Source organism: Odocoileus virginianus, chromosome 17 (genome assembly GCF_023699985.2).
Source record: "Odocoileus virginianus isolate 20LAN1187 ecotype Illinois chromosome 17, Ovbor_1.2, whole genome shotgun sequence".
Classification (NCBI taxonomy): Eukaryota; Metazoa; Chordata; class Mammalia; order Artiodactyla; family Cervidae; genus Odocoileus; species Odocoileus virginianus.
Window position 1 is genome coordinate 53642602 of NC_069690.1, and position 13753 is coordinate 53656354.

Below are 13753 nucleotides of genomic sequence, written 5' to 3' on the forward strand. Positions count from 1 at the left end.
AGGGCCATACACACTGCTGGCTCTCCCCCCTGGGCTGGTTCCCCGGGAGGTGGGGGCTGCCCCTGCCCTCCCCCACCCTGACACTGGCCTCTGCCTGTTGCTGAGGCTGCTCCTGGCCCCCGTTTTGGCAAGAACAGCTGTGTGGCTGAGGGCCTGGCAAGGTGCCTGCTGCCCACCCCCACCACTTGGCAGTGCCTCCTGGCCTGTCACCTGCCATATGCCCCATCTGTAAGCCCGCAGTCGCCTCTCTGGCCTCAGGTGAGGGCATAGCCAGGAGCTGCTGGCACGAGGCTCAGCACTTTTGCAGGGAACAGACAGAGTAGGCTGACTCCCACCTTGCCCTGGCCTGCCCTCGGGGCCAGTCTGGGGCAGGCAGGGCAGGTGAATGGCATAGGGTTGGGGCCACTGAGTTTATGTTCTCCTCCTCAGCAACAACCTGAACCTGAGCCAGGTTGGGCTGGCATCCTCTTCTAGCTTCCCCACCACCGGCCCCAGGGCCGTCTGTAGACTAGGAGCCATCACCCCACTTGCCCACCTCCCTAAGCGGGTGTCAACACAGCCGAACGTGCTGGATGGGCAAGGTGAGCACCTGGGGACCGGCCAGCTGTCAGGCCCTCGGCCCCCCTCCCCCGCGGCCATCAGCAGCGGAGAGGGTGCTGACCCCATCTGACCTCCAGCAGGACAGACGCTAGGCAAGCAGCAAGGAGCAAAGGAGCCAGACCGGCAGGGGTGAAGGGCCCTGGTTTGCCATCAGTGACGTGGTCACCTCGGGCCACTTCCTTCCGGGACTGTGGCTGCCGGACTCTGTGGCTGTCAGCTCCAGATTGCCACATAAATCAACCTGGCTTTACGACGCTAATAAATTTGTGTACAAAATTTGGTTTGGAGCCTGAGGCGGCAGAATGGTTTGATTCGCTTTGTCCTTAAGCAAGAGGGAATGTAATTGGAGAAGGGTAAGCACAGATGTTTTAATTGACTTTTCAGCAAAACAGCTGGGCAGCCCCCAGGGAGGGGCCCAGCCCCAGGGGGCGGGGTCACCGTGGACACACCCTGGCCTCGCCCACCCCGCAAGGCCTCCTGGGAGGCAGCTGCCACAGCGAACGGGGAAGGGGCATCTTTCCAGGAGGGTGGAAGATAACGCGACTCTGGAAGGGCTGTGAGGACGGAAGACGTGCAACAAGAGTGAGAAAGCAGGTCGCTGCCTATTGAGACACGGTATTCTCACAGGCTGGGGGCTGCCCCCCGGCGCCTGAAGGGAGGGCTGGGACCACCCGCGGACTCCCCATGTTCTCGCAAAGCCCGTGTCCCCCTCCCCGAGACCACCGTGGGCCTCAGAAGACCTGGCGTCCACGCTCTGTCCAAAGTTTGAAGACAGTTGAGATGCTCGGGGATGGAGGGGGCGGGGAGCAGGCTTGCAGGGATTCCCTGGAGAGCCGAGCAAGGCACTGAGATCAAAGGACGGAGGGGCAGGGACCCCACCCCAGAGGCTGCTCCTGTCCACTGCTCTGGGCTCCGCGGACAGGAGGAGTTGGCCCAGGGCCGGGGGCTCGCCAGGGAGGGCCAGGAGGAGCCCCCAGGTCCTGAAGCAGGAGAAGGCACGTTGAAAATGCAGTTCATTCGAGTCACCCGTGTCTCCAAGGGAGGCTGGCCCAACAGGTGCATGCATGATTGTGTGTGGGGGTGGGTACCACGTGGAGCTGGTGAGGTGCCCAGGGAACCTGGCCCTCCTTCCATGGGAAGGGTGAGCAGGGCCCTATCTCACCCCACGGTGCCCAAGGGACGTGGAGACCATGAACATTGGGCCGTACCCACAGCCCGGCTCGAAAGGGAGCCCCTGTTAGTGTTGGAGGGGGGACAGGGACATCGGGGGGCAGGCCCGACCTCTCTTACGGGGTGGGAACCATGGGCTACATGCCTGGGGTGCTCCCAGCCACGGTGGTGACAGCCGGGGGTCGCTCCCCTCCAATGCCCCTTGTACGCTGTCCCCTGCCCCCCCAGCCCTGGCACTGCAGGAGGCCCACGGATCCCTCCCGGGGATGTGTGGGCTGCTGTGTCTGCAAGGAAAGGGCTGCTTCCGCCCGCTGCTCTGGAGTCTTCGTGGACTCGGGCCCGGGACAGGTGTTGGCGCCCTCCACGTGGCCCTCACTGCTCTGGTCTGGGGCCCCTGGGGCCAATTAGCACGTCTGGTCCTTGTCACTGGCTGGCCTGGCGCTCCCCTAGGAGAGGTGCTTGGCACCTCCAGGCCTGGCGGGAAGGTGAGCCCTGCCAGGCCCAGTGGGGAGGAGGCGACGGGCCTGGGCTTGCCCTGATAGAGCAGGTTTCCCAGACGAAGATGCAGGATGGGCTGGAAGAGAGGGTGGGGGTCTGGTATAAATAGTGGCAGTGCCAGCACTGCATCTCCACTCTCCAAAGCAGAGGACTCAATTCCAGTAACCAGTCCTAGAACCTGGGAGCAGCCGCGTGGCTCTGTTGTGGGACTCGGCTGGCCGGGGGCAGCCCCAGGCAAGAGGACCTGGAGGAGAGTGACCCCAGGTGCAGGCTGTGTGGAATCCTGAGTGGGGAGAAGGTCCCCTCCAAGAGCCTGGGTCTTGCCTGCCCCACTGAGCCCAGGGAGGCAACGCGCTCTGGGCTCTGCCAGTGGGGGGCCCCTATCCCGCGGGTCACCAGACACGTCCTGCCGTCAGAGCTTGGTCTCACTGAGGACGATGTTGGCAGTGACAAAGAAGAAGCAGGAGAAAGCCCAGAGCAGCACGAAGCCCACCCAGAAGGTGTGGCGGAAGGGAGACCTGTGCTTGTTGACGGTCCCGTAGCCGAAGGCCAGCTGGGTGTCCTTGCGGCAGAGGTACACCAGGAAGGCCGGGATGACGTACTGGATGCCCGTGCCCGCGTAGGCCCCCGTGATGCCCACCAGGGACTCCAGGTCGTGGGTGCAGAAGGCCACCAGGACGGGGGGCAGCAGGGTGATGGTGGGGAACACCACGCGGTCCACAACCCAGGGGTACGTGCCCCCCTCGCGGTGGAAGAGCGTCTTCCAGTTGTTGCGGAGGGTCACGGCGATGATGGGGAAGTTGGTGCTGATGGTGAAGACAGGGAAGAGGCCCAGGAAGAAGCGCACGGTGGCCAGGCCCACCACGTCGCAGCGCGCGAAGTTGAGGGTGTACATGTCCAGCAGGCTGTCGCCGCGGAAGCAGAAGATGGCGGTGAAGGAGAGGAGCCCGTAGAACGCCAGGATGAGCACGTAGTCCAGCAGGACGAGGCGCGTGAGGTGGCGCTTGGAGGAGACCGGGGTGAGGAGCGATGGCAGGGAGTGCTGGCACATGAAGGAGTAGACGCACACGCCCAGCAGGTTCCGGATGCCCGAGAGGTCGGCCAGCGGCGGGCGCCCCTCCCCGCGCCCGTGCGCGATGCGCACCAGGGCCAGCACGATCATGATGGCGAAAGCTGGAAGATAGGACGGGGGTCAGGCAGGCAGAGAGGAGGGGCAGACCCACATGGGCCCGTCTGGGGCCTGGGGGCAGTGACCGCAGGACCCGAGCCCCGAGGGAAAGCACATTAAAATTTCCAAGGCTGTGAGTCATCCTCAGGGGGCAGGCTGGCAGTGGCTGCTGCTGTTGGGGACATCCCACCCACTCCCCCCACCCGCAGGTCCAGGAAGGTGTCGGCAGGGGGTGGGGGGTTGCTGGGCATGGCAGGAGGGCGATCAGCAGAGTAGCCGTGCTACTGGAGTGCAGTCTCCCTTACTGGCCCCAGGGCTCTCTGGGGTGGGGGGGGTTTCCTGCCAGCTTCTTGGCAGAGAGCAGGCCTGGAGCAGGGTTCTGGTTGCTCTTCTTCCTTTGGTTTAAAGACTGCGTTGTCTGAGAATTGAGGGGAAGAGGGGGTGGTGGAGGGCACAGAGCACTTGGGGGGAGCCGTCCGCCTGGGTGAGGAGGGCGTGGGGGGGAACGGGTGGTACCCAGAGTCACTCGAGGCCAGAAACGCACCGGGGACCAATGCTAGGGGGAGCTGAGGCCAGGGCTGGAGGCCGAGGCTGGGTGGCTCTGTTCTCCTGGACAGGTAGGGGGCAGGAAGCAACTCTGCCCCGGTTGTGCTACAGAAAGGGAAGGGGATCGGGGACCCTGTTGACAGCAGACAGAGCTCCAGGCTGGCGGCACTCTTAGAGAGGCCCTCCTGCGGCCTCACACCCCGAGCCACTGCTCCTGAGTGTCAGCGCCTGGAAGACAGACGCACTTGCAGATCCTGTGGACGCCGAAGTCTCTGGCCTCCCGAATCTGTTATCCAGAGTTCCCAGAACTGCCACCATTAGGGGCTCCGCACAAGAGACCCCCGGCATTCCTGTCTCCGGAGCCAGAGCAGACACCCCTGCTGTCTCTGCTCAGACCAGGCCTGACAGCCCCTCTAGCCTGGGCCCCCACCGCTCAGGTAAAGCTCACCGTGACACCTGACATTTCCCATGCAGTGATGCAAGCGATGGTGAAGGAACAGTGGCTGAAGAGCCTGGCTGCTGGCCACGTGGCTCCTGCCTGCCAGGCCATCGCAGGCTCAGGGCTCCCCCCAGGTGGGAGGCTGGGGATCTCCCCACTGTGCCCTTCAGGCCAGATCACACCTTCCGCGCCCCGGAAGGGAGCCCTTTCTCTGAGGACGCCCAGGAAGCCAGACTGCTGTCTGCCCACAGTGAACTTGGGAGCAGGAAGGATAGAACTGTCATCTATTACTTTTAATCGGAGCTGCCAACACCGCTGGGCACTAGTCGGGAGGAGGGGAGCCAGGGAACAGGCCATGGAAATTGCCAATAAAGATGATTTGTTTCTGAGGCTCTCAGCTGCACCCGTCCCTGCTGCTCCTAATTCCGGGGGACCCACAACTGAGGGCATCAGAGGTCCTGCCAGCACTGGTCAGTCAAGGGGAAGCGGCGACCCAGTTCCCCCCTCGGGGACACCCGAGACCCCGGTGGTCTGGCTTGTCTGTTTTCTCGGGGTGGGTGCAGCATGGGGGGGGGCGGGTCAGAGATCTGCGTAGGAGAGCCGCATCCAGAAAGTGCACTGGGGTGATGTGATGGTGGGGGGTGGCAGACCCAGGGGAAAGGCTGGACAGGGTGGAGGTGGAGTCCCCCACGTGCCAGGGTCTCCCGGGCTTCCCTGGTGGCTGAGTGGTAAAGAATCCTCCTGCAGTGCAAGAGCCACAGGAGACAGGGGTTCGATCCCTGGTTCCCCTGGAGGGGGGCATGCTAACCCACTCCAGCATTCTTGCCTGGAGAATCCAATGGACAGAGGAGACTGGTGGGCTACAGTCCATGGGGTCACAGAGAGTCGGACACAACTGAAGTGACTTAGCACGCAGGCAGGGAGTCTGTCCTGGGCCAGAAAGGGTTACGAAGCAGAGCTGAGCGGGTGGGGTGGCTACAGCTGGCCCTGGGCCCACCTGGTGATTAGCTAGTCACAGGCTGCAGCTGACAGTTCTGCTAGCGGAGGTAGGCCACCTGAGGCGGGCAGAGGCCAAGGGGGGAGCTCAGCCCCGCTGCGCCACCGCCCGAGTGTCTGGTGGTGACCTGGCACTACTCCTGGCCCAGGCCGAGGCTGGCGCGTGCTGTGAAAGAGGCACGTGGAGAACCCTCCAGCGCTCTGCTGAACTTGGCCGAGGGGCCCTGGGTCTGGTGGGCGTGCAGGAGGCAGGAGAAGCTGGCTGTTTGGACGTGAGCCTATCCCTGCTCCCTGCAGCTAGGAGGCTGGCTGGCGCGTCTCTACTCATCTGCCTCCTCGGCTCTAAGTCTCCAAGACGAGGTAAGGAACACAGGCAGAAACTGGCTTGCTGACTTCAGAACGAGCTACCTGGTCGGTCCTGATGGGTGGCTCTGACCTTGAGGGGTCGTGGCACCAGGGGTGCGAGGCCCAACTTCCCCAGAGCCGCCTGGTCCTGCCCTCCGGACCACAGGCCTTCCCTCCGGGCCCTCCCCTTCCCTGGGGCTGCCAGAGGAGCAGAGTTCAACAGCTGTCTTCTAGATTGATTGTCCCGTCCCTGGGAGATGGCTGCTCCAAAAACTCATCGGGTCTGACCGTAAATCAAGATGAAACGAGGGTGACAGGTTGTGAGCCACGGCCGTGGCCGGGAAGCGCGGTGGAGTGTGGGGCTCTGAACGCACACAAGATGCCCAGGGTTCGGGCGCGGCCACTGACAGCTCGCGCCCCAGGGTTGCGGCCATGTGGGGGGGGGATGGGGCAGCGGGCACCCTGACGTCCAGGTGGGCAGAACCTGCAGTTCCCCAGGGTACGCATGGCAGGCTGGGCTTCTCTCCGAGCCTCAGAGGCTGTGTTCAGAGCCCACGTGATGCCTGGGGTCGCAGCCCGTATCTGTCCACTTCCATCTGCGTCCCACACCAGAAGTCCTGCTGCAAGGAGTGGGGAGGCGGCCCTGGGGGTGCGGGGGAGCAGCTGGGGGCCTGACACACGGCGCCCGAGTAGTGGCTGTCGGCCTCGGAAGGGGCAGCTGCAGGGTGACAAGCGGGGTCAGGAGGCTTCTCCTTTAATATCTGCGGCACCAGCCCAGGGGAAAAACAACCGAGCCTGTTTTGTATGAACAAGGGGGCTCACCGGGACCATTTATTCATTCATTCATTTAGCGGTGATGTCCTGAGGGTCCCCTGTGCCGATAACTATTCTGGGCATCTGCGGATGGTGCCTTGTGCCAACAGGAACGGTCCTAGTCCTTCTAGAGCCTACAGTCCAGGGGGCCCACCAGGCGGAACTTATAGGGGAGAGATGACAACAAAAGAAAGGACCAGCTAACAGCCATGTGGGTTACGGTGGGGAGGTGGGGAGAGCCCGGTCTCAGGAGGTCAAAGTCAGGAGGTCACAGAGGGGAACCAGGCAGCAAAGTCACTTCGGAAGAACCCGCTGGGCTGCCCCCGTCGCGGTGCAGGAGGGGAGGGTCAGCCCGAAGGGAGCGGGGACGGGATCAGGGCCCCTGGACGCCACTTGCTGCCATGCCCTGTTCCACCCTCAGAGTGCTGATCCACCTTGAGCCCCTCCTGCACTGCCTCGGGAGAGAGACAAGGCAGAGAGACAGACAGGAGCGGGAGGCAGGTCCTAATCTCTGAACAGATCCTGAGACCTGAGCGGGCAGCTGGGAGGAGACACCTCCCTGATTCCTCTTCTGAGGAGGTCAGGTTGAAAGTAACATCTACACCAGGACGGGCCCTCCGGCTCAGGCACGTCCAGTTGGCAGTCGCAGCTCAGTGGGGTCACGTCGGTGCCAGCTTTCCCTCCTGGGGACGTTAGAGGCCTCAAGTATGGTGGCCAAGGTAAAATCTTATACCAAGACGCAGGCTCACGGCAGTTAACAAGCCGTCAGCGAGGCCCCTAGGGTGCTCCGCCGAGAAACGCCCCTCGGTCACCTGCCCTGATTTGCACATGACACCGGGCTGAGCTGTGAAACGGGGCTGAGCTGTGAAACGGGGCTGTCTTTAAAAAGCCAAAGGAAAGGCGAGCTCTCAGTTGCCTGGGGCTGTGACCGCCTGGGAGGCCTGCCCTGTGGGGGGGGGGGGGGGCGTTTCGAAAGTGGCCTCTGGTCCTGGGTCACCGAGTCAGAGGGACGTGTCGGTAAAAGTTCGAGCTAGAACAGAGCTCCTCTGGAAGGTGGCCCAGCCCTGACCCCTGCTGTCTCCTCTGCAGGCCCTGGAAGGAACACAGCTGTCACGGGAGGAGAGGGGACATGTGTCCACTAAGGCCAGGTCCCTCATCCTTGACCCCGGAGCACACAAACACGAGGAGCCACGACCGAGAGCCAAGGGTGAAGGCGATGGACTCCTTCCAGCGGTGCCCCGGGCGGGGGCCGAGCCGGCAGCCCAGCCCCTCCCTGTGGGCCAGCGCTGTGTGGTGCTTTGCCCGGCAGGGGCCTGGTGCTGCCTCCCTCCCTGAGCTCTGGGCCTGGCCCCAGATGCCGCCCCCCACACACCCTGCTGCTCTCAGAGCCCGGTGAGTGGCTCTGCTCCCACATGTGTGAGGCGCAGGCCGTCCGTCAAGGCGGCTGTCGGGGGGATGGCGCCCTCCTCTCCAAGCGGGGAACCAGCGTGCCATGGCTGATTACGAATGGCCGTGGATGCCCAGCCCAGCTCGGGCACCGGCGCTCCAGGCGGGGAGCTGGGTCCCGGAGAGAATCCAGCTTCCTCCTTCAACCCCCAGTGCCCTTGGAGGTTGGGTCATCCGAGCTGGGCTGCCCCCAGCCCCCAACCCTGAGACTCAGGAGGGCTGGGAGGAGCTGATGGGGTAACGTCAGCCTGAGCTGAGAACACTGAAGATCAAGCAGTTTCTCGGCCCTAAAGGCAGGAACAAGTGGCTGGGCAATTGTTCCTTATAGGACAGGACTGGCTGGGAACAGAGAGCCACTGGGCAGGTTGCCAGGATACGCAGGTCAGGGGTGTGAGTGGCAGCTCAGCTTGCAAAGCTCTAACCCCTCGGAGAGAACAGGAAGGAGGGGGCCGCTGCTTTTCTTCTGAACGCGCTTAAGTCCTCAAGTTACAATGGGCTCAACTCCTGACCCTGAACTGTGTGAGCCTGGAGTGGTCACTTCGCTTCTTAGTGCCTCTGTTTCATCATAAAAAAAAGGAGATGCTTGTGGGCGTGGGGAGATGGAATAAGATGTTATGTAAAAAGGCGACAAAGGTCCGTCTAGTCAAAGCTATGGTTTTTCCAGCAGTCACGTATGGATGTGAGAGTTGGACTATAAAGAAAGCTGAGCGCCAAAGAATTGATGCTTTTGAACTGTGTGGTGTTAGAGAAGACTCTTGAGAGTCCCTTGGACTGCAAGGAGATCCAACCAGTCCATCCTAAAGGAAATCAGTCTTGAATATTCTTTGGAAGGACTGATGTTGAAGCTGAAACTCCATTACTTTGGCCTCCTGATGTGAAGAACTGACTCATTGGAAAAGACCCTGATGCTGGGAAAGATTGAAGGTGGGAGGAGAAGGGGACGACAGAGGATGAGATGGTTGGATGGCATCACTGACTCGATGAACATGAGTTTGAGCAAGCTTTGAGAGTTGGTGAGGGACAGGGAAGCCTGGCGTGCTGCAGTCCATGGGGTCGCAGAGAGTCAGACACGAGTGAGTGACTGAACTGAACTGAACTGAACTGAACTGAATAAGTTATAGGGCAGGGCCTGGCCCACGGCAATCATTCAAAAACATGTCCGTCCCTTTTATCATCACAGAAACCTTACTTCCCATCCTGATAGCCCAGGCCAGCAGGAAAACCTGAAAAACCCAAGTCCTCACCTAATTCTCCTTTTGCGCAAGGAAGGTCCTGGGGTCAACCCACGACCCCGCTCAGGTCGAGTCACAGCCATGACCCTTCCCTGCTGAGCGTCTCTGGCCCAGGCGTCAGCTGATCTCTGGGGGTGGAGGAGGACCCGCGGCAGGCTGCTCATACCTGCTGTGTGACCCGGAGCCATCTCTTCCTGCTCCACCGAAGGTCACGCAAGGTCAAGCTGTCCCCAACACGGTTGGTCTGTGGGGACTCAGCGAGTGCTCTCTGTACGGGGCTGGGTGGGAACTGGAAGGGGATTGCTTGGGCTCTTCGGTGCTCATGTCGGCCCATCCTTCTGGGCATCGCCCTCCCACCTGAGCTCAGGCTGTGGTCGGGGCAGGGGCTCCTTTCACACCCAGAGAGGGCAGGACACAAGGATACACTTGCTCTCTGGCTGGGAGGGGCTCCCTCGGGGGAGAAGGGAAGCCCCCTGAGCAGACGCACTCGGCTCCAGAAGCGGCGTGGTCCTGGGTCAGATTTCGTGCCAGGCCCACAAGACATTCTGTGATCACTGGCCTTGCCTGCATAACTCGCAGAAGTCCCCTGGGTTTTGATGAAGGCAGGGACTTTAGATCTGACTGCCTTCCCCTGCTGGATCAGCCCCCGAGGTTTCTGGAGGATTCTAGCTTGGTAGGCATCATTATCATCTCAGAGGCAGGAGAGAAGGGTGTTTAAGTAAACAACTTAGGGGACGGAGGTTCTGCTCCAGAAGGACTCAGGGCAGAGCCTGGAGTGTGTCAGGAGGAGCCGGTCGTTGATCAAGGGCAGGTATTTGAGTCTGAAGCAATCAAGCCTTGAGTGTGAAATCAAGAGCTCTGGCCTTTTCATCCCTCGACTTTCTACACCCTCAAGGCACTGCAAGTGGTGACTGGGAGGGCGGGCCCTTCCTTCTTAAGCTGTCTGAGCCGGCTCCGCTCGTAACGGCTGGGAGAGTGCAACCCAGGGGCCTCTGGCTGGCGGGAGGACTAATCTCCTTTGGGGAGATCAGAAACATAAAACTTCCACACCTGTCGCCTTTCGGCTCAGTCCTTTCTAAACCTCTTCTTCTTGCTCCTTCCCCCTCAGATTCAGAGGTCTAAGCCCTGACCCCTGATGTGACCGCACCTGGGCTGACTGCGTGCTTCCCAGGGGTGTGCTGGGAAGAATCCGCCTGCCAGTGCAGCTGGGGAGGGGGCCGCTAAAGAGCTGTTACAGGTCAAATGAGGTCAGAAGGGTGGACCCTAATCTGATGAGATACGTGCTTTTTTTTTTTTTTAAAGAAATTAAAAAAAAAAAATTTTAGTTATTTTGGCTGCTCTGGGTCTTCATTACTGTAGGTGGGCTTCCTCTAGTTGGGACGAGCGGGGTCACTCTTTGCTGTGGTGCCCGGGCTTCTTTTGTTGTGGAGCACCAGCTCTAGGGCACACGAGCTTAAGCTGCTCCTCGGCACGTGGGACGTTCCCAGACCAGGGATTGAACCCATGTCCCCTGCACTGCCAGGCGGACTCTTAGCCACTGGACCACCCGGGAAGTCCCAGGTGCTCTTATAAAAAGAGAAAGGGAGACAGAGCACGCGCTGTCGGCACACACAGAGGAAAAGCCACGTGATAGCACGGTGAGCAGGTGGTCATCTGCAAGCCAGGGAGGGAGGTCTCACCAGAAACCAGCCCTGAAGTCTCCTTGATCCTGCGCTTCCAGCCTCCAGAACTGAGAAGATAGACCTCTGCTGTTTAAGCCACCGGTTCATGGTAGCGTTACGGCAGCCTGAGCCCACTAAGGCAGCTGATAAGCAGCGGCTGGATGCAGAGAGAAACCAGGAAGGCCAGAAAGAGGGGAGGCAGGGCTGTGACAAGGGCATGGGGCGGCTCCCCGGGGTCTGAAGGTAGATTCCAGGGCTGCCCAGGGCCACAGCTGCCCTGATACAGCCGCCCGACCCGGCTGCCTGGCTGGGGTTCACCCTGGCTCGCGGGCAGCCTGATTCTGAGCAGAGGTGTGCCTGTAACCCTCGTCTCTCAGGCACCTCGCCTGTCTGGGCCTGATCCCCCTCCCTCTTCTGGAGTCCCGGCAGCTGGCCTGCCGACCTCCTGGATGAGCAGGAGTCCCTGCCTGAAGGCCAGGTCAGCACAGATGTTGGCCACACGCAGGGCAGAGCTGCCGATAGCAGAGGCCGCTCAGAGGGGAGAGCCAGCCAGGGTCTCTGCTTAGGGCCGAGCCGAGCTCTGAGGTCAGCCCTGCCGCTAATGAAAGGGGTCATTTGGTGACATGCGGCTGGCCCTTCAGCAAGCTTTAATTAAGTGTCCACTCTACCCTAAGAGCCTTAAGACAGCAACCTCCGGTTCTCCTCCTTTCAACTAACCTCTGCGTCTGCAGAGAGAACTTTTAGAAAACCAAAAATAAAATTAAGACCAGAGTGAAAAGCATACATAGAAAGGTTTTCCTGGATTCCCTCCGCTGGCTGTGTAACAAGTGAAAGCTGGATACAAGGAGAGCCCTGGACAGTGGTCCGAGGCGGGGGGTGTCGGGCGTGGGGGCAGCAGCGGAGGCGCAGGACGAAGCCTGGCTGGGAGGGCAGATGGGGGTCCATGTGCTACTTTCATTTGGGAGGGGGGGCTCCTTCCTGGCCTTCAGAGAAGCACCAGTTGCGTGAGGGGACAGCACTGCGTGGCCGTGAAGGAATTCAAACACCAAGCTGGCCTGTCGAGCCAACAGGAGGTGGGGAACAGATGGCCCAGGCGTGGACGACCCCGGGCTGCTGGTGGTGACGGATGAGAGCAGTCCCAGCAGGAGACGCTCAGCTGAGATCAGTCATGGATCCACGGGGGGAGTTGGCCACTCGGCCACAGATAATTCTGGGGACGGGCAAAATCGGAGCCCTCGTGTTCCTGGGTGACGTCCCCTCCCAGAGACCTTCTGCCACTCGGGCCAGCAGCCCCAGGTCCCACCTCTCCCTGCTGGCTCGGCCTGGAGGACAAATCTGGGGCACCTGCCAGGGGGAGGTGGGGCGTGCGGGGGCCGAGGAAATCCACGCGGCTCTGGCGTATGCACAGACCGCGGGGGGGATGGTGCCTGACCCACTTTGAGGGGAGCGCAGAGACGGGAATAACGCGCGTGGTGCTGCTCTGAATACACCATCAGAGGGAAGGCAGCCCTGTGGGTCCCCGACAGCCCAGCCCGAGAAGGGCTGCCGCGCCAGAGCTGCCTTTATTAGAGAGAAGCGGTTTTTTAATAACACTGAATGGGGCGCCCCGAGCCGAGCCAGCTGTGTCCCCGAGCAGGAGGCGTTTGCTGGGGGTGGGGCATGGGGGGATGTCGGTAAGAGGGGGGTGAAGGGATGCCGCCACTGTGGCCCTGTCCAGTCTGAGAGCCGCCCCCCTGGCCCCTGCCCTGGGCGGCCCAGGAGCCACGGTCTGCAGCGGTCGGTTAAGCAGCTGAAGGCTCCAGCTCTGGGGTAACAGCTGCTGGGGCTGCTGGCACGAAGGACAGAACTGTCGTCTGCATCCCGAGTGTCCCTGGTGGACGTGTGGCTGACAGTGGGAGTTGGGAGTGAGATGAACCCCGGCCTCTCTGTGAGGCCGGCCTGCGTCTCATTACTGGGAGGCTCGGGCGTTCCTTGAAGACGTGGGGGTGAGGTTGGTGGAGAGCAGGCAGGCATCCCGTCTGGTGGGCCTGGGGCCCAGTGCTTGGCAGGGGCGGGAGGCCAGACAGAGGCAGCTGGCAACCCTTCAAGATCTTGGCAGGGATACCCAGGGACACAGCTCTTTCTGGGGTGGTTTGGGCCACGTCCCTGACCTCCTGGCCAGCCCCAAGGGAGGCTCACTCTGGAGCCACTCCTGGGACGTAGTGGCCACGGATGACGATGGTGAGGGCGTGCGCGGGGCTGGTGTCTGGATGCTGGAGCGCTTTCTACACGATCCCATAGTAACTTCCAGGTCTCCCAAACTCAGCCACCTGGTCTCCCCAGAACTTATTTGAGCATCAAAAGAAACCAACGGTGGCACTTGTTAGACATGTTCTGACATTTTCCTGACAACGTGGCTATTTGCAAAGGCCATCGGCCCTTCAGATCGCAACCAGGGGCTTCTGGTGGAGGGCATGGCCGACGCCCTGGAGGGACCAGTCCACAGGCTTCTCAGCTCATCTGGAGCTCTGGGGCGGGGCGGGGGGGAGGGCGGGAGGGCGGCCACGCTCAGGCGGGGTCCCTGCCGTCTGCCCTGGCCTCAACAGATGGCAGAACAAACTCCTCATTACGCTCGAGAAAGCTTCCGGCTCAGCACATCTATTTATGATTTTCCGGTCTCTTTGGCGTTCCTTCTTCCCTGTGTCTTCCAAGAACCCAAGCCAGCTGATTGCCACCCTATCTCCCCTCCCCGCGCCGCTCCCCTGGACATCCTGGACCCTAATCTGGGTGGCGGGGAGAGACAGGGTGGGCGGGAAGTGGGAAGGCGGGGGGACACGCCACAGAGCTGCCCGTTCAGCAG

General features: G+C 61.5%; 1 protein-coding gene across 3 annotated transcripts in view; it reads right to left on the reverse strand.

Moving 5' to 3' along the window:
• Positions 1 to 943: 943 nt before the first annotated feature.
• TMEM104 (transmembrane protein 104) overlaps positions 944 to 13753 on the reverse strand; it is a 54497-nt gene continuing 41687 nt past the window's right edge. For all 3 annotated transcript variants that reach the window (XM_070480008.1, XM_070480009.1, XM_070480007.1), the window contains exon 10: positions 944 to 3441. In XM_070480008.1, coding sequence (XP_070336109.1) covers positions 2681 to 3441 — 761 coding nt within the window. In that variant the 3' untranslated portion in view covers positions 944 to 2680. The remainder of the gene's footprint in view (positions 3442 to 13753) is intronic.